General features: G+C 43.7%; 1 protein-coding gene across 3 annotated transcripts; it reads right to left on the bottom strand.

Annotated features, from left to right (window-relative positions):
* Positions 1-942: 942 nt before the first annotated feature.
* On the bottom strand, positions 943-16,928 carry NFIL3 (nuclear factor, interleukin 3 regulated). Of its 3 annotated transcripts, none has more exons than XM_069964218.1 (2): positions 16,750-16,928; positions 943-3,106 (listed from the first exon to the last, which is right to left on the bottom strand). In XM_069964218.1, exon 2 carries the CDS (start codon positions 2,917-2,919, stop codon positions 1,537-1,539), a length of 1,383 nt encoding a protein of 460 aa, XP_069820319.1. In that variant the 5' UTR covers positions 2,920-3,106; positions 16,750-16,928; the 3' UTR covers positions 943-1,536. The 3 variants fall into 3 exon arrangements, with proteins under 3 accessions (XP_069820319.1, XP_069820322.1, XP_069820320.1); XM_069964221.1 differs by lacking the exon at positions 16,750-16,928 and adding an exon at positions 15,988-16,080; XM_069964219.1 differs by lacking the exon at positions 16,750-16,928 and adding an exon at positions 14,882-14,969.
* Between the last annotated feature and the right edge of the window lie 1,401 nt (positions 16,929-18,329).

Genomic DNA, 18,329 nt, shown 5'->3' with positions numbered 1-18,329 from the left:
TTTTTTGCCACCCATCATTTTGCCACCAAAACGTAACCGGTTTATGCAAATTATGGTTGTAATTAGCCTAAAAATGCTGTGTTTTGGGGCCAAAATGACAAAGTGAACATAGCTGTAATGGGAAGGAGACACAAAGTACCTTTAGGGTACGGTCACACGTACCGGATCCGCAGTGGATTTCTCGCTGCGTATTCACAGTGAGATCCGCTGCGGATCCCTGCCCAGTAAGCTCTATGGGCAGACAAACAACTGCTGTGTCCACAGCACGCCCAATTAACAGTCCCTGCTCCGTCTTGCTTTGGGGTTTCTTGGCACGTCCCGCTCAGCCAATCAGTGCGCCAGCTCGCCACAGCGCACTGATTGGCTGAGCTGGACGTCAAGACACCGGGAGCTCCGAATCAAGCCGGAGCGGGGACCAGGTGAAGTATAGGCTCCAGCGGGCGTGGGGGTTAACAGGGCGTGCTGTGGACGAACTCGCAGCGGGATGTGCTGCGAGTTTGTCTGCCTATAGGGTTTACTGGGCAGGGATCCGCAGCTGATCTAGCTGTGAATACGTAGGGAGAAATCCGGTACGAGTGAACGTACCCTAAATATATCTGTCTGTGCTTTTAGAACATAGAAAAAAAAAAGTGTCAGAAAGGCTTTTCCAAGTTACTGATCAGCTGCAAGCTGGAACGCTGCCTCACTCCCTATACCTGTGGAGCAAGGGTCAATCATTATACTGCTACTTATAATCCCCATTATTGTTTGTGCTTTAAGAAGAGACTAGTCCCATTTTGTGATATAACACTATCTGAGGTTTCCTGCTTGGTTTCATTGTTCCCACTCTATAATTGTTCCTTTAATAAAAAAATAAATAAATATGGGGGGGGGGGGGGGGGGGGGTTAAAACAAGAGACATGTGGGGTGCATGCAAGCAATGATGTTCCAATATGAAAAATGTTGTTTTCCCTTCACTTTATTGAGGAACCCTATTAGGGCAAATGTATAAAAAGATAAAATAAGCATAACAATGACACCTTTTACAACCAGGTGCTGAGCTGGTAAATTGTTTCACCATTGCAATAATCAATTGTGGGCCACGTACACATATTACCCATTACTACATAAATACATTTTACACATTTTCCTTTTTTTTTTTTTACACGGGTACATAGTAAAAACACATTACTTTCTAAGTGCCACTTGATTTAGACCAAAGTTCCTTCTTTGTCGCCAATACTTTATTATAACTGGTAACTTGCACAGTTGATAACAGACCAGCAAAAATAAGGTTTAAAATATTTACAACCTTGCAATAGCTACATAACTGTACACAAGGCATAGTGATCATAATAATAACACAATCTAGTCTTCAGAATATTGTGCACAAAAAAAAAAAAAAAAAAAAGACAATATTTAGTCGACATCATTACGGGAACAAAAACAGTGAAATGACGTCACGAGTCCAGTGAAAATCAGCATCTTACAAAACATACCAATTTACTGCAAACGACACCCTTTACATTAAGAATCGGAACTCATTTCAGTAGTAACTTAGCTGGAATCTGAAGTACAGATTTCTTGAGCAACTATAAGTCTTTTAAGCGTGGCCACCTCAGCAGATAAATTTGCGATCCCTCGCTTTAAATACAAGTTCTCTGGCTCAGAAGCTTTGTAGACATTGTCTGACATTCCTGCAATTCCAGCAGATTTGCAAATGTTCGGGATTTTATCAAGTTCCCTATGATGCCACTGACCTGACTTTATGGGCCAGTCTGGGATATTAGTCACTTGTACTGACAAGGGGGACAAAGAAGAATGTACCAGGGGTTCGCTACTATGTTTTTCCAGGGGAAAGTGCCGTTTTGAGGACATGTCTATTGGCAGTGGCAGTTTTTGTGTGGCATCAAAATCGTTCTCCAGTGTTTCCACTTTTACCTGCATTGCTTTGGACTTAATTCGCAGTTTATGAGGCAGTGCAGAGGAGTTCACCTCCGGGACTTTTATCACTGTTGTGTGACCATTTTTCAGTTCAACAGGGGAATGGATAGGACCTTTGGGAACTTGCTGTTCATCCTCCCCATCGGAAGTCTTTCCCACTACTCCCTCATCAGCCTCGGATGTTCTTGGAGAGTTGCTGGAGGAGCTGTTAATTTGCAGGAGTGGGGGAGAATGTGAGTACCCAGGAAATGTACTTCCAATATAGTTCTGATAGATGGATGATGTATAGGAGGGATTTTCTTCTCTGGCTTCCCGAGCAAAGTTCTCAATTTCCAGGGGTTCCCGCTTTATCCTTTGAAACTTGGAATCCGAGGTCCTGCAGTTGGTTTGGGCTGGGTTTGGTTGGACTTGCTCCCCAGACGATACCTCCGATACATCTGAAATGGAGCTCTGAGGGGAGTGCTTGATCACAGAGATACAGCTACTGCTTATTAGAGGGTGTTCTCCAGGGAAAGACCTCACATTTGATTTGGCAGCTGCATATTCCTGGAAATACACAGCTGTGGCACTAGTAACCTTTTGGATTTCTTGCGCGTAGGACGCAGAACTTATCAATCCAAATTTCAGTTTTAAAGAGAGCAGCTCCGTTTTCAGGTTTGCATTTTCCTCCCCTAATGCAATCAGTTTATTCTCTAGAACCATATCGTTCAGTCTGCGCTTTTCCCGTGATCGCTTGGCAGCCTCATTGTTTTTCCTTCTTTTTTCCCAGTACATGGCATCTTTCTTTTCATCGGGAATAAATTCCCGTTTCCTGCGACAAGAGGAGGACTTATTTTTTGAAACCGACCCTTCACTGTACAACATGTCATTACTGGAGTCCATTGATTCAGACATGTCGGGCATATTGGTATTAAGCACAAGCATGTTCTCCATACTGTTCCTTGAATCAGCACATTCCTGTTCTTTTTTAATGGTAGGCATTTTCCTCAGCTGCATCAGCGCCAACTGGCGTTAGAAATAGTCCGCAGTCGCTGAAGAGAACTTTCTGACAGGGCTCCTTAAACCGTGTGAACATTAATATCTTAATTATAGGCAGTTCCATCTGCTAGAAATAGTTCTTCCACAGAGTCGAAGAATTAGTCGGTGACCATTGTTGCAGTGCAGCCAGAATATGCCTCGCCACCTGCAAAAAACAAGAACACACTGGTTTTAGAACAGAGAAATTCAAGAACAGATTATTAAATGCCACATTTAGACACAAAACGTTACGTCAGAACTTTGAAATATTAGTCTATGACTTGGGCTAAAAGTCCCTCTTGTGAGGAAGAAGTTAAGATTCCACTAGAGCTACAGAAGTGTAGGTTTGCTATTGCAACCACAATCACAAACACTTCTGCAAAATTACAGACTAAATTATACAGGGCATGCTCCCGATTCAGAGCGAACAATGATCAGGTGCACGAATACCGTCATATAAGCAGAGATTTGCTTTGCTTACATTAGCTCTGGTGAGCTTGAGACATCGCATGCCTCCTGTCTGGGGATGTAGCGAGCAGAAGGAACAAAGACTGCATGAAATGATTAATTGCTGCTTGATATTCAAAGAGAAGTGGAAAAAGTGAACTTCAATGGAGAATAAAAAGCCCCTAAAAAACTATATATATATATATATATATATATATATATATATATATATATATATATACTAAACATAAACATCATGTGTTAAACAAGCAGCCACAAAAATAGTTGTAACTTTATATAATCACACAGTGGCTCAGATTTACAGCTTAGCTTTCATTTCTCAATATGAGCTGTGACTTGCTGCTATCTGTCTGAAACAAGAATCAGATTAATATGGCTGGACCAGTCAGGTTTTCTGACATAATATACCACTACTCAAAAACTACAAAAAATATAGAAGATTGGGTGACTGCTGTCAGATATCTACATCAATGCACTTTTAGGCTAGGTTCACACAACATCTTTTTTTGGCTGTTCGACAGCCGTCTTTGTGGACGTCCGTCATTTTGAGGTCAAAAACATCCTTTATTTTGAAATAATTTGTCCTCAAAATGACGGCCGTCCACAAAGACGGCCGTTGAACAGGCAAGAAAGGACATTGTGTGAACCTAGCCTTAGGCTAGGCTCACACTATGTAAGGGCGTTGTTTTAAAAATAACGGCTGGTGTTTGTATAACAACGGCCATTGTTATGAAATACAGCAGTTATTTCTACATAGTGTGAATCTAGCTTTAACGTTCCAATATTCTGTTCGCACCACCATGACACCATGGTGCCACATAACTGCATATGTTGTCTGTTAGCTTCCATTGTTCTATATACTATGTACTATGTGGTCTTGAAATATAGAATTGACAAATGAAACAACCAGTTTGTCACAAAAAAAAAAAAAAGTAAGGTGAGAAAAAAAAAAAATATCTGGGAAACCTGGTTTTAGCTTTCCTGTATATAAGCGAGAGGGAGATTTGGCATCATTGTGACCAATAGATAGTAATGCTATGGGTGCCACTGAGCAATAACTCTCAGTCATCATTACAACCCTACTGTGTATTGTAGCATAAAACGCCGCTTGCTTAGACATTGTGAAAGGGAAATGACGCAAAGGACACATTTCTGTATAGACGATAATCATTGGAGATGGCAGCTAAGTGCTTAAAATGGGTGATTCACATCCAATACCTAATTCTATCCCCGCTAATTAGAAAATGCTAAACAGCAAATCACATGATTTCCGTGTACAAGCCATTCATACAAGAAGTGATTAGCCGGGACGTGAAATGGATGACTTGCTGACTGTGACTACGCTTGGCAGAAAAATGATGCTTCTGGGTTTGTGACTTACTCACTATGGTTTGTTAGGTTTTCAGTGAATCAAAAATAGTAAAAGAACAACTGTTCCCATAAATACATCCAGCCAGCTAAGGCTCGGCATGAAGGCTGCCAAGGTACACAAAGACAGCCAACAAGGTTAGCTTCTCCCTCATTTACCATGGCTCATTAATCTCATTTTATTTCTCCCTCTCTTGGATTAAAACAACCCAAAGACGGGAGTAAAAATCATTACTGGAAAGGTTAAGGTGAATTCACGTGCGGCCGATGTGTTGTAGTCTGTGCGTTCCATGCGTCTCATGTGGGGATAGGTATAGATTTCTGCAAGTACTATTCAGGTCCATATGACAGGCGCAGAATTTCCTGCAATACATCTACTGTGTGTGAACTTGCCTTTATGTAGAAATTATAAAATCGATTTTGTTAGTGTTTTTTAAAGGCTAAGGTCTCATTCACACCTCCGTAGTGCAACCCGTGACCGTGGACCTGCAACCGTGGCCCGCACAGTGAATGTGCAGGAGTAGTGCACCGTGCTTCACAGAGCACTACATTAAAGATAGCCATCCTGTTTTGTTTTTGTTTTTTTGATAGCAGCCCTGTACACATGTGTGAATGGGCCCATTGAAATCTACTGGCCCTATGTTCTGTCCACAGTTGTAGGTCGGCAACTGCGGTCAGCATCACGGACATGTGAATAGGGCCTAAGAGTTCCTTTACACACACACAGACTAAATCCTGGCAGTCAAAACCAGGAATGGATTTAAAAAAAGAGAACCTCAGTCTTTCCTTTATGACATGTTCTCTGTTCCTGGCTTTGGCTTCAATAATTTAATGTATTGCTAAATGGTTTAAAGTTAGGGTCCTTTTAAACAGACAGATTTATCTGACAGATTTTTTTAAGCAAAAGCCGGAACAGACTATAACCAGAAAACAGGTCATAAAGGAAAGAGATTTCTCCTCTTATGAAATCTATTCCTGGCTTTGGCTTCAAAATTCTGTCAGATAACCTCTCTGTGTATAAAGACCTTTAGATACTTTAACCCAGTTTATTAATCTAGTCACCTATGATACATTGCACACATAATAATACAGTCATACAGCCACAAGCTGGCCCTACACAGGATGAATGGACCACTACTGCACCACCCGTGCAAAGCAAGCATAGGAAATGGCACATTACTCACTCACCACAAGACACTGTATTGTGAAACCTAATGTAAAAAGTTATATAGATTTGTAATTTACTTCTATTTTAAAAAAAAAAACTAACTCAAGTTTTCCAGTACTTGTCAGCTGCTGTATGTCCTGCAGATAGTGGTGTATTCTTTCCGGTCTTACATAGTGCTCTCTGCTGCCACCTCAATTCACAATTCCTGTTACAGACAGAGGTGGCAGCAGAGAGCATTTTGTTAGACTGGACAGAATACACCACTTCCTGCAGGACATACAGAAGCTGATAAGTATGGGGAGACTTGAGATTTTTTAATAGAAGTAAATTATAAATCTATATAACTTTCTGACACCAGATGATTTAAAAGAAGAAGATTTCTTGCCAAGTTTTTTTCTTTAAGCAAATGATTGGTGGGATGCTGGTATTGGACCCTCATTGATTAGATTTTATTGGCTTATCCTGAGAATAGGCCATCGATGAAGTCCCGGAAAACCCCTGTTATATACTAAGTATGCTATTATGAGACTCTTAAACTTTGTGCTGTAAATAGTCATTGACAGCACATCAGCTGCTGCCAGCTCAGTCCTGCAATGTATCCACAACATGCCCCCTGAATAAGACGTCTGGAATGTGGCATGATGCCCCCAGTTGTACTTTGAGCTGAGTTTTACAACCAGACAACTGCCAGGCTGTGTCATGTGTATGTCCAGTCATGGAAGCAGGTATGACACAATTCTATGGCATTGGCATCCCGAGAAGGTAGAACTGTTCGGATCACTGAACTTTGTGGTTCTATAATATTTTCCGGTGACATTTTGCATCCAAATAGTTTCAAGTATATCTGGAAGTACGTTCGGGAAGAAGCAGTGACTGTGATCAAAACTGATGTAGTTATTATTAAAGGGAAACTCCAGCAAAAAAAAATCTTTCAGATCAACTGGTGTCAGAAGGTGCCAGAGATTTGTAATTTACGTCTATTCAAAAATCTCAAGTCTTCCAGTACTTATCAGCTGTTGTATGCCCTGCAGGAAGTGATGTATTGTTTCCAGTCTTACAGAGTGCTCTCTGCTGCCACCACTGTCCATGTCAGGAACTGTCCAGAGCAGTAGAAAATCCCTATAGAAACCCTCTACTGCTCTCCAAACTAAAGAGAATACACAAATTCCTGCAGGACATACTACAGCTGACAAGTACTGGAAGACTGGAGATATAGAAGTAAATTACAAATCTCTTGCACCAGTTGATTTAAAAGATTTTTTTTTGGCTGGAGTACCCATATAACAGCCTGTTTTCCTTCTGTCAAATATTATTAGCCACAATGCAGACGGAAGCTAGACGCTTCATGTAAATCAATGCAGATCACTGCCGGAAGTGATTGCCCATGAAACAGCTTCAGTGGCGCTTGTTCTTATATCTAGTCTGTGGGGTAAAAGCAGATCAAACAGTGTAATGGTGTTTCCTTCATTCTCTTTCATCACACGGCGATACACGGCGAAATTGTCCCCTGGATTACTAGGTACAGCGCTGACATGCATTATGGAAGGTTCCTATTTCCAAGGACCGGCGCGGTGGTGACTTTGTTTTACTGCTAACTGCTGCAACAGCTTATGTGGGCTAAAAGCCACAAAACCACAAAGAAGGCAATCTGAGCTGATGGTGGGGATTGTGTAACACAAGACAAGCTCATCTACAAGTAACTACGCTGTTTAGTGGCTCTTTATTCCTATGCCGCTTTAACCAGGGACTCAGATTTTTTTCCTTTTATTACTTTTCTACTGTTTTAGTAAATCTAAATGCTAACAAAACAAATATGATCTGCATAATGTACAGCTTATCGCTTTCATAATATATATATATATATATATATATATATATATATATATATATATATACACAGTATCCAGAGGAGTAGATGTTTTATATGGGAATTTGCTGCTGCTTTGGACAGTTCCTGTCTCGGACAGAGGTGGCAGTCGCCATGATAGTTGTATGCATGTCACATAGGAAGATGGGTGGGGCGACACTTTTATGTAGGATTAGACAAAAGAACAGCTACTTTATTACAAAAACAGCACCACCCCTGTCTTCAGGTTGTGTGTGGTATTACAATTCAACTCCATTCACTTCAATAGAAGTTACAAAACTGCACCCAAGAGCGGCCATGTTTTTTTCCTACGCCTGGATAACCCCAATTCTTGTACAATAGATGAGATGAGCCAACAAACAAGAGATTTTTCATTCGTCAGCGCCTTTTACGCAGGCTGATCATCATCAGGGGAGGCTCCTGCCTGACAATAATCGTAAATCGTGTACAATGACCCTTACACTATGCTGTGATAATGGGTGTATTCAATTCCTTTAAGGTAGACGTAACTGAGTGAAGATGACATTTAAACATTCATTTCTATAAGCAGCTCTATTCTTTCATGTACAGCAAGTGAGTACATAAAAACCTCAAACCCCTCCGATGGTTTTATGATATGTAACTGGTGCATAGCAACTGGCTTTCATCTTTATATGACATACTTTCTTCTCTCTATACCATGGCATAACACACACGTCTAACATAAACTCTACCCTGTTCTATAACAGTAGTGACCTGGTAATATAATGACGCCATGTATTCTGTAATGTCTTGGGATTTGCATTTCAATGTTACGTGTAGGATCGGCTGTCATTTACCTAAACAGCTAGAATAGACTGCTGCACACAGGGCTGGCCATCTTATCTAACCATCTAATGAAGTCCTTAAAGGGCAACTCCAGCTATTTTTTTTTCTTTCTTTTAAATCAACTGGTGTTGAAAAGTGCCAGAGATTTGTCATTTACTTCTATTAAAAAATCTCAAGTCTTCCAGTACATCTCAGCTGCTGAATGTCCTACATGTCTATGTCTATGACATACAGCAGCTGATAAGTACTGGAAGACTTGAGATTTTTCAATAGAAGTAAATTACTAGTCTCTGGCACTTTCTGACACCAGTTGATTAAAAGAAAAAAAAATAGCTGGAGTTGCCCTTTAAAGTTACTGCCATCCACTGCACAGGACCGCTGCGGCCAGTAATTGGTCAAGCGGCCTGTCACTTTAAAGACCGGTGTTGGAACTTCCGTGGCGGCTGCTGGGAGTGTGGAGAAGTGTAGTGAACACCGGGAGTGTGGAAAGAAAGAACGTTTATAGCAAGGGCTGCATGGGCATCGCTAACAATATACATATACAGCCCTTGCCAATCGAGCCGTGTATTAGGCTCAGTAAAGGAGCGCTCGTTTACTATAGTGATTGGGCCGTGTAATACGGCCCTTGGAGTGTCAACTGGTAGTTTTAAGGTACCTCTACTCAAATATAAGAGACTAATAATAATCACATTCCTATAATTTATAGATTACTTGTCATTACTTTTATGCTGCCTAAAGCATGGGTCATCTGGGTGGTCTCTGGTAGGTTTTCCTTGGCCCACCACCCTGATTCATAGATCCCTGGCCATGGCCAATGTTCATGTGTTTGGGGAGGCTGGAAGAGATGGTGCCAACAGTTAACGTAAGGTCAGTGCTTTTTAAGGCTAGGTTTACACTATGTAAAAACAATGGCCGTATGTCATTACAACGGCCGTTATGAAATACAGCTCTGGCCTAAACCAGTCTTTACCTTTGTTAGATTTTGTCTAACTGCACAACCCTCTTATAATTACCTTTATTTAACGGAGTACTAGTAAGAGACCGTGTCTCTCTGTACAGTGATAACATTTACCCAGTCTTACTGTGAAGACCAGTCGGAAGCCACAAACTAAATATAATTATTTCGTGCAGAGGTGTGATCTACAGTATATGGAACGGCTCCAAATTGAGGTTCCAAACACAGACTCTACTTCCTGTGTGCGCTGATAAAATGCCAGCCTGCTAGAGACCTTCAATGTCGTCATCTGGGTATTTGAACAGTGATAGAAAATGCGTCAGCAAATACAACCTAGGACTTGACCACCTGAACATCGCAGACATGAATTTACTGAACCTCTGGGTTTTAAGGCCATAAGCGTTAATAGGGACCTAGTTCTCCCTTAGCTACTAGGTTGAGAAATGTTCCTGGAGGGGTTTACATCCACTTAGGTGATCATACACGGAAGACAAACACTGCTGGCTAAACACTCTCGATTCCCCATTATACATGAAAGCTTAGCTCGGAACTGATAGCAGGGGGTAAGCAGAGTCAATTGGCAGTGGCTTATCTCTCTGAGAACAAAAAAGATGGAGAAACTGAATGAAATGCAAATTCCCCTCTTCCTCTCCCCGAACATCACCTATTAGGGGAAAGTGGGGAGACTCTGCAAATACGATGGTTGGCCCTCCTGCCAAAATATGTGGGACACATGTCTGTTGTACTTGGACTGAAAAGTATTAGTAGGGTCCAGCACTGGTGTTAGTTTTTTTTCCAAATGCATCATGGGGGAAGATTTATCAAACAAGGTGTGAAGTGAAACTGGCTCAGTTGCCCTAGCAACCAATCAGATTCCACCTTTCATTCCACACAGACTCTTTGGAAAATGAAAGGTGGAATCTGATTGGTTGCTAGGGACAACTGAGCCAGTTTCACTTTCTACCATGTTTGATAAATCTCCCACTGTGTTAATAAAATAGAATATATTTCCATTAGGATGCTATTAATAAACTGAGTACAAAGTGTCACTTTTTTATGTTATCAGCACAGGCTGAATTTCGGGGCCTTACTGGATGGAGACCCTGTGTGTGTCTGTAATTCTTAGAAGACCCCAGCCCCTATACACCCTAGATAAATGAAAGCTGTAAATGTCTTTTGTGACTAATGCTTGTATAGGAACTGAAAGCTTTGCATGTTACCAGCATTATAGTTTTGTTGTAGGCCCAGATAAAGTACCAGCTAGAAAGCACCTGGTCTAAAGACCTCACTCAGGCCACAAAGGAAAACCCTCACTCACCTGCTTTACTGCAAAGGTCAGAAAGCGCTGTCCCCTGCCAGAGGACGGTTAAAGAAAATGTGTCATCCCGAAAAAGAATCTATTGCTTCAATCAAGTTTTATGTTAAACCCACTTTAGGAATTTTTGGTGTTTTTTTTCTAACTTTCCATAGTTTAAAATAATCCTTAAATTTAGCAGTTATGATTCTGGCCTCTAAATCTAATATTAAGCTGATGCTTCCTGTTCAGAGTAAAATGAGAGGTGACACCAATGAATAGGGAAGCTGGGATTAGGTGCATTGGCAACAGAGTTCAGTCTTCCTCCCTCCTTGCACAATGACCTATGCACAGGTCACAGAGCATGCACAGAATACACCATAGAAGTAAATAAGGTCTATTATGGCTATGGCCCATGAGGCTTGGTGTAAAGTATCTTTAAACACTGCTAAAAGCAGCTAGGGCAAGATGGCTGGTCTATGATAAAGTACAGAAAAATTAAATACAAAATAACAGATGAGAAAGGAACAAATTTCAGTATTTGGTGTGTATATATATATATATATATATATATATATAAAATGGAAGCACAATAGGATCATTTATTCCATATGATGTCTTACTACGTAACAAGTGAAAAGGAAGTGCTCTTCCCCACACCACACGCCTGGCAGATCACTAGCTTTGGCAGCATGAAGAGCACTAAAATGACTTCATAACAGAGTTCCCTAACAAGTGTTGAATCCAAACCAGTTCTACGAGTGTAGAAGGAAATCCCACTTTCGCTGTGCGTTACTTTCATCAGCTTACCACAAGCTATACTGTATAAAGCTTTCCATGCACATCTGAAGCTGAACCTGTAATGACATGTACCAACAACAGAAGGCCGGCTACAATATCTCCTAACAGATACACTTCACATGCTGATACAATCAATCCGCATAGGACTTAGTAAAACTAAATGTGCTTGTTAGGTCAGTAAGGAGGAAGCTATTGCCAGACAACTCTGTCTGTCAGATCTGTCGGATCCTTGGTTGCTATGAGGGAAAAGAAATAACTGAAGACAGCACCTCTCAGTGAAAAAAATGTGATGTCTTTATTCACATCTTACTTTACTTTTTCACTGAGAGGTGCTGTCTTCAGTTATTTCTTTTGGATTTGTGTCCGGACGGAGGGGTCCTGTCCGGTGAGGCGAGCACTCCATTCCTACATATCAGTATTTTGCCTACCTGTGCTGTTCATTTGGAACATTGGCTATGAGGGAAAAGTCCGGACCACAGTGGCGTCCAATCTGATTATAATATCATCTATGTACATCTCTACGGAATATGTTGGTGTTATATAAATAAACAAAATGTCTTTTCTCCACCTCAATGTCTAATACCAATGCTAGTATCAAAGGTTGAATTATTTGCGAGATTCGTCTCAATGTAATAGGTCGTAACGTCTTGTATCTTTAGCGCTGAAAGTTTTATGAAGTCGATATCCCCTGTGACAGTGGGGGAGGCTGAGAGTTGCCATCTCTCTGGTCTGCGGATTGCTATGTTAATGAACGACTACACACAAACATTGGGAATACGTGACTGGCAAAGCATCCCCTCCCTCCTCCACAACTGCCTTGCCCGCTCTGTGCAAACAAACACTGTTATCCTGTCTCCAAGATCATATTTCAAAACTGATTAGCAGAGGGTGATCCTGAGCAGTAACCAGCAGACTGGAATAGAGAGCGCGCTGCAGAGCCGGACAGCTCGCCAATACCTGTACAGCTACAGCTAGCCAGCTCACCAATACCTGTACAGCTACAGCTAGCCAGCTCACCAATACCTGTACAGCTACAGCTAGCCAGCTCACCAATACCTGTACAGCTACAGCTAGCCAGATTGCCAATACCTATATGGCTACAGCTAGCCAGCTCACCAATACCTGTATAGCTACAGCCAGCCAGCTCTCCAATACCTGTATAGCTACAGCCAGCCAGCTCGCCAATACCTGTACAGCTACAGCTAGCCAGATTGCCAATACCTATATGGCTACAGCTAGCCAGCTCACCAATACCTGTACAGCTACAGCTAGCCAGATTGCCAATACCTATATGGCTACAGCTAGCCAGCTCACCAATACCTGTACAGCTACAGCTAGCCAGATTGCCAATACCTATATGGCTACAGCTAGCCAGCTCACCAATACCTGTATAGCTACAGCCAGCCAGCTCACCAATACCTGTACAGCTACAGCTAGCCAGATTGCCAATACCTATATGGCTACAGCTAGCCAGCTCACCAATACCTGTATAGCTACAGCCAGCCAGCTCACCAATACCTGTATAGCTACAGCCAGCCAGCTCACCAATACCTGTATGGCTACAGCTAGCTAGCTCGCCAATTACTGTACGGCTACAGCCAGCTCACCAATGTCTGTATGGCTACAGCTCACCAATACCTGTACGGCCACAGCCAGCCAGCTCGGCCACATTACTTTGTATGGAACATCTCTCATTCGGACTCCCCTCTACCTCTAGGGCTACACGCAGCCAATAGACATTACTCTCATTCAAGGTTCAGGTTACAGAAGTCACGTCAGATATGCAGCCTCTCCCTCTCATGCTGACATATCCTTTCTCGTCCACTTTAATGTAAGGACACTGAATATATTTTCACATTCTTTCAGGGGAAAGTACGTTCCTATTTACACGGCCATATATTCCATGAATTAATTTTTAAAGGACAAATATAAAAGGTTGAAACTAGAGGGTCCCAATGCTAAATCCATACCGGAGCCCCCCTAATGCCAGATACAAGGAGCTCCCACTGTATATGACGATGGTCTGCAATCTGCCGGTCTCTAGCTGTTGCAGAACTACAACTTCCAGCATGATAATGACTATGATATCTCTCATAAAATACGATCATACGTCCGCATGGTCCATACTGTAGCAGCTCTGTCACCCCTGCAGCTATGTCACCGGAGAATCAGATTACTACCGCCACCACATCTATGATCTGTGCATGTTGGGATTCCTCCTCCATCTAATCCGCTCAGTGAGATAACTACACGGACGGTATTCGGAGAAGACTTCCTATAGGAACGGTCATAATGGTGAATAAATCTGCGGACGTTCATGCTATTAATGTATAGTAATAACAATGTGCTGTGACAATAGTGGCAGCCGTTACATCCGTCACTTCTCTCAGGCAGGATATTAGGATAGTAGCGGAGATAGGAGAGGGTTATGCAATGGATATTACACAATGGTGTCATGGCTCGGGGAATACAGACTGCTGCCTATTCCATAGGGGTCACAGTGAGCCTAGCAGTCCGCATGACTTCATTGTACGCCTGTCAGGTCATGGATATGCTGATAGGGATAAGCTGTCAGGTTATTGATATGCTGATAGGGATAGGCTGTCAGGTTATTGATATGCTGATAGGCTGTCAGGTCATTGCTATTACAATGATAGGATCCATCCCCATGATGTGGCTCTCCAAATACTACAACTCCCAGCAGCTAGAGAGCATGGGGGTCACTCCTCTACACTATGCCATAGGGATCTCCATACAATAGGAGAAGAGTCTGAGAAGATGGAGTTTCTTTACATAATCAGAACAAAGACCCCAAGTGCCCTCACAGCAATGAAGTGGCATGACCGCCTGTGACCCAGTCATGCTGGGACTTGTAGTCCGCCAGGACTGTGTACACGCTGCAGTTCATTGAGAATTCCCCGGTGTCCTCCCCACACACAGCATGGCGGCCGGTAGGCTCGGTGGCCGGCACACATGGCAGGAGCACAGCTGTATGCTTCCCTGCAGGAGAACAAAGGAATGCGGAGCCCGGCCGTGCCGCTCCTCTCTGCCCGCCTCCCATTCACGTGCTCAATCACAACATCCCCGCGTCCTGCGTGGAGCCCGAGCGCGGCCATTGTCCCGGGGAGATGCCCGACCACCCCCGACCACAGCGCCGTGACACTGACCGAGCCCCAGTCACACGGGACACATAGAGCCGCGCTTTCTTTTTACCTCACGGCCATTGTCTGCTCTCCATAGAGGAGGCTCCAGCACCTCAGTGACCCCCTCCTCCTCCTCTCTGCCTCCCAGCACTGCGCTCACACCGGCTCCTCTCTCCATTGTTACACATTGCTGACAAAATCGCATCATCAGCAGCAGCTCCCCTTTCACACTGAGCCGCGGCGGCTGCTGCCAGTTTATTGCTGAGGTTACATAATAGCACATTTCCAGGAACTCACTGCTGCTGCCAGTGACAGCCAGACAGCCAGGGAGACGAGACGGATTGGATGTAATCTCTAGCATGGATTACACTGACAAGATACGGATCCGTGTCAGAGATTACACAGAGAAGATACGGAGGGAAACATAATCCGTGTCAGAGATTACACAGAGAAGATAGGGAGGGAAACAATCCGTGTCAGAGATTACACAGAGAAGATACGGAGGGAAACATAATCCGTGTCAGAGATTACACAGAGAAGATAGGGAGGGAAACAATCCGTGTCAGAGATTACACAGAGAAGATACGGAGGGAAACATAATCCGTGTCAGAGATTACACAGACAAGATACGGAGGGAAACATAATCCGTGTCAGAGATTACACAGAGAAGATACGGAGGGAAACATAATCCGTGTCAGAGATTACACAGAGAAGATACGGAGGGAAACATAATCCGTGTCAGAGATTACACAGACAAGATACGGAGGGAAACATAATCCGTGTCAGAGATTACACAGACAAGATACGGAGGGAAACATAATCCGTGTCAGATTACACAGACAAAATACGGAGGGAAACAATCCGTGTCAGAGAATACACCTGGGATATAGGGAAGAGGGATAGGGGCAGATTATGGATAATCTGCATTACAGATTACACCTAGGATACCCACATCCTTACATTATAGATAGATTATAGATACGTATTACGGATGACACATAAAATAACTGACATATCACATAGTCCGATTATACACAATCATTTACATATAATCATAGAAACTAATAGGGAAGAGGGAGAAGAGCCAGAGAGCTGACATATCAGAGCCCCGTTACACAATCATTTACCTAATACGTTATACGGAAGAGGGAGAAGAGCCGGAGATTAAACACTGACCATAACGTTGATGTTCCATACATGATATAAGTGGTAGCTCCGTTCTATCACAGGCAGAGCTGCTCTTCTCCTCACATTCCCACCGTATCCCCCCAGCCCGGGGCGGCTCTGGGCTCCATTCATAAGTGATCGATCCCCTGCACCAAAGCAGCCGATCAATAGATCGCGGAGCCTCCCAACCCGGGTTATGCAATCTAGGGAGAGCAGGGAGAGCCCTCCCCCTCCTCCCCCGACTCCCAGACAACAAAAGGACCCATCATTCCAGTGTACTCGTCCCTCAGCCCTTCACCTAGTGCCCCGCGTGTCCACCTGTATCTATGTATATACACTGCCCACTAGATTGTAAGCTCTTCGGGCAGCCTATTGTTACACTGTGACTAGATGTGTCTTTGTTCCCCCCAGTCTGCCTGTCTCCTGCCTCTTCTCCCCCAGGTCATTGTTATTCCAGCCTGGATAGGGAGAATAGGTTGTAAAGTGCCGGAGCTCTCAGCAGCCTCGTCACTCACTGTCACATTCATCCCCATTCAAGTCAAGCAGACATATTTACGCAACAATACAATGTGGCAAAGCAAACAGTGTGGACGTGCAGCCCGGCTCCTGACCGGCACACAATGTACACACAATATACACACAAGGTACACACAATATACAATCAATATACACACAAGGTACACACAAGGTACACACAATATACACACAATGTACACACAAGGTACAATCAATATACACACAAGGTACACACAAGGTACACTGTGCAGTTACCTCAGCGGGTGAGCCGCATCCTGGAGGACATGGCAGTGCGGAGCCGTGTGATGCGGGATAATCAGCAGCAGCAGCGCCTCCTATGCAGAGTGTCCCCGCTCCAGCAGCCGCTGCTCCACCACAGATCTGTGTTAGTAGGTCAATACTCCTCAGCGTTACTCTGTGTGCACTTCCAGGCTTACAGTGACTCAAACAGGAGCTGCTCGCAGCCAATCAGAGGCGCGCTGTTCTGAAGCGACAGCCAATGACAGGGCGCTGCTGGAGACAGGGGGCGGGACGCGCACAAGGCATTAAGAACTCTGCTTGCGAACACGGTGTTACTGTAGAACGTGGAGCTCTTGTCCTGTGGATTGCATAACCCGCGCCGGGGGGAGAGAGGGAGGGAGGGGGCATTTACGTAACTGCCCGGCAGCAGCGGCGGCGGCGGCGGCACATTAACCCCTTGTATCCACTCCCAGGCCGGATGAATGAGACACGGCTTTGTTTACTAGGGTTAGTAGGAAATGAATGGGGATCCGGCAGTGTGGAGCTATGCGCGGCGTGCAGACTGGCGGCTCCGGAGTCACCGGGCTGTAGATAAGGGATGATTCCGCCTGCACCGGGCTCTCTCATTGTCCTCATCTATTGTCGTAGAATCTAGGAAACCATTTACCGCAGTAGATGACGCACAGTCAGGACGGGGATCAGCAGACACGTGCCGGGGTCACCCTCTCCCTATAGAATTATAGGCTGAATGGGATGGAGAGAACATAGCCGATTATTATTATTATATATATATATACTGCAGCCGGTGCCTGGCCATGCAGCATGCGGCTATTATACTGGATGGATCCCACTGTGGGGGTCATTCACACGTCTATAGAATTCCGTCCGTACACGGATAGCGGGGGGCTCCCAGCGTCATGTTAATTAGACGAGGCTGAAGTTGGTTTCTTATTCGGCCAGTTTCTTATTCGGGGCTGAAGTTGGTTTCTTATTCGGCAGTTTCTTGTTCAGAGGATTTTTCTTTTTCCTGTTTTAGCTATTATTCTTACAGAAAATGTATAATATTCATACCCTACCGTAAGTGAGGGGCCCTGAGGGGAACGGTGATAAAAATGGCAAAAAAGATCCCACGGTTGGCATAAAAATGGGCATGAAAGTAAAACCACAAAATTATTATTTAAAAATAAAATTGACTTTGGGCCACTGATCTCACACTGATAATACACAGAGAGGGATGCCCCGCATCACAACCAAGAGAGTCCAGCCTGGCCCAAAGTGGTTCTGGGTATAAAAACTGGCATCAAAGTGGGCAGATTGGCATTTTTTCCTAATTTGAATAAGTAACAGCTGTTTTCAAAGGGTTAAATGAGTTTGGGCCACGGATCTCACATTGATATTGCACAGAGAGGGATGCCCCGCATCATACCCAAGAGAGTCCAGCCTGGCCCAAAGTGGTTCTGGGTATAAAAACTGGCATCAAAGTGGGCAGATTGGCATTTTTTTCCCAATTTGAATAAGTAACAGCTGTTTTCAAAGGGTTAAATGAGTTTGGGCCACTGATCTCACACTGATAATACACAGAGAGGGATGCCCCG

The sequence above is a fragment of the Dendropsophus ebraccatus genome, chromosome 3, assembly GCF_027789765.1.
Source record: "Dendropsophus ebraccatus isolate aDenEbr1 chromosome 3, aDenEbr1.pat, whole genome shotgun sequence".
NCBI lineage: Eukaryota > Metazoa > Chordata > Amphibia > Anura > Hylidae > Dendropsophus > Dendropsophus ebraccatus.
Note: the sequence above shows the minus strand (reverse complement) of the source record. Positions and strands in the feature narration are given on the sequence as shown.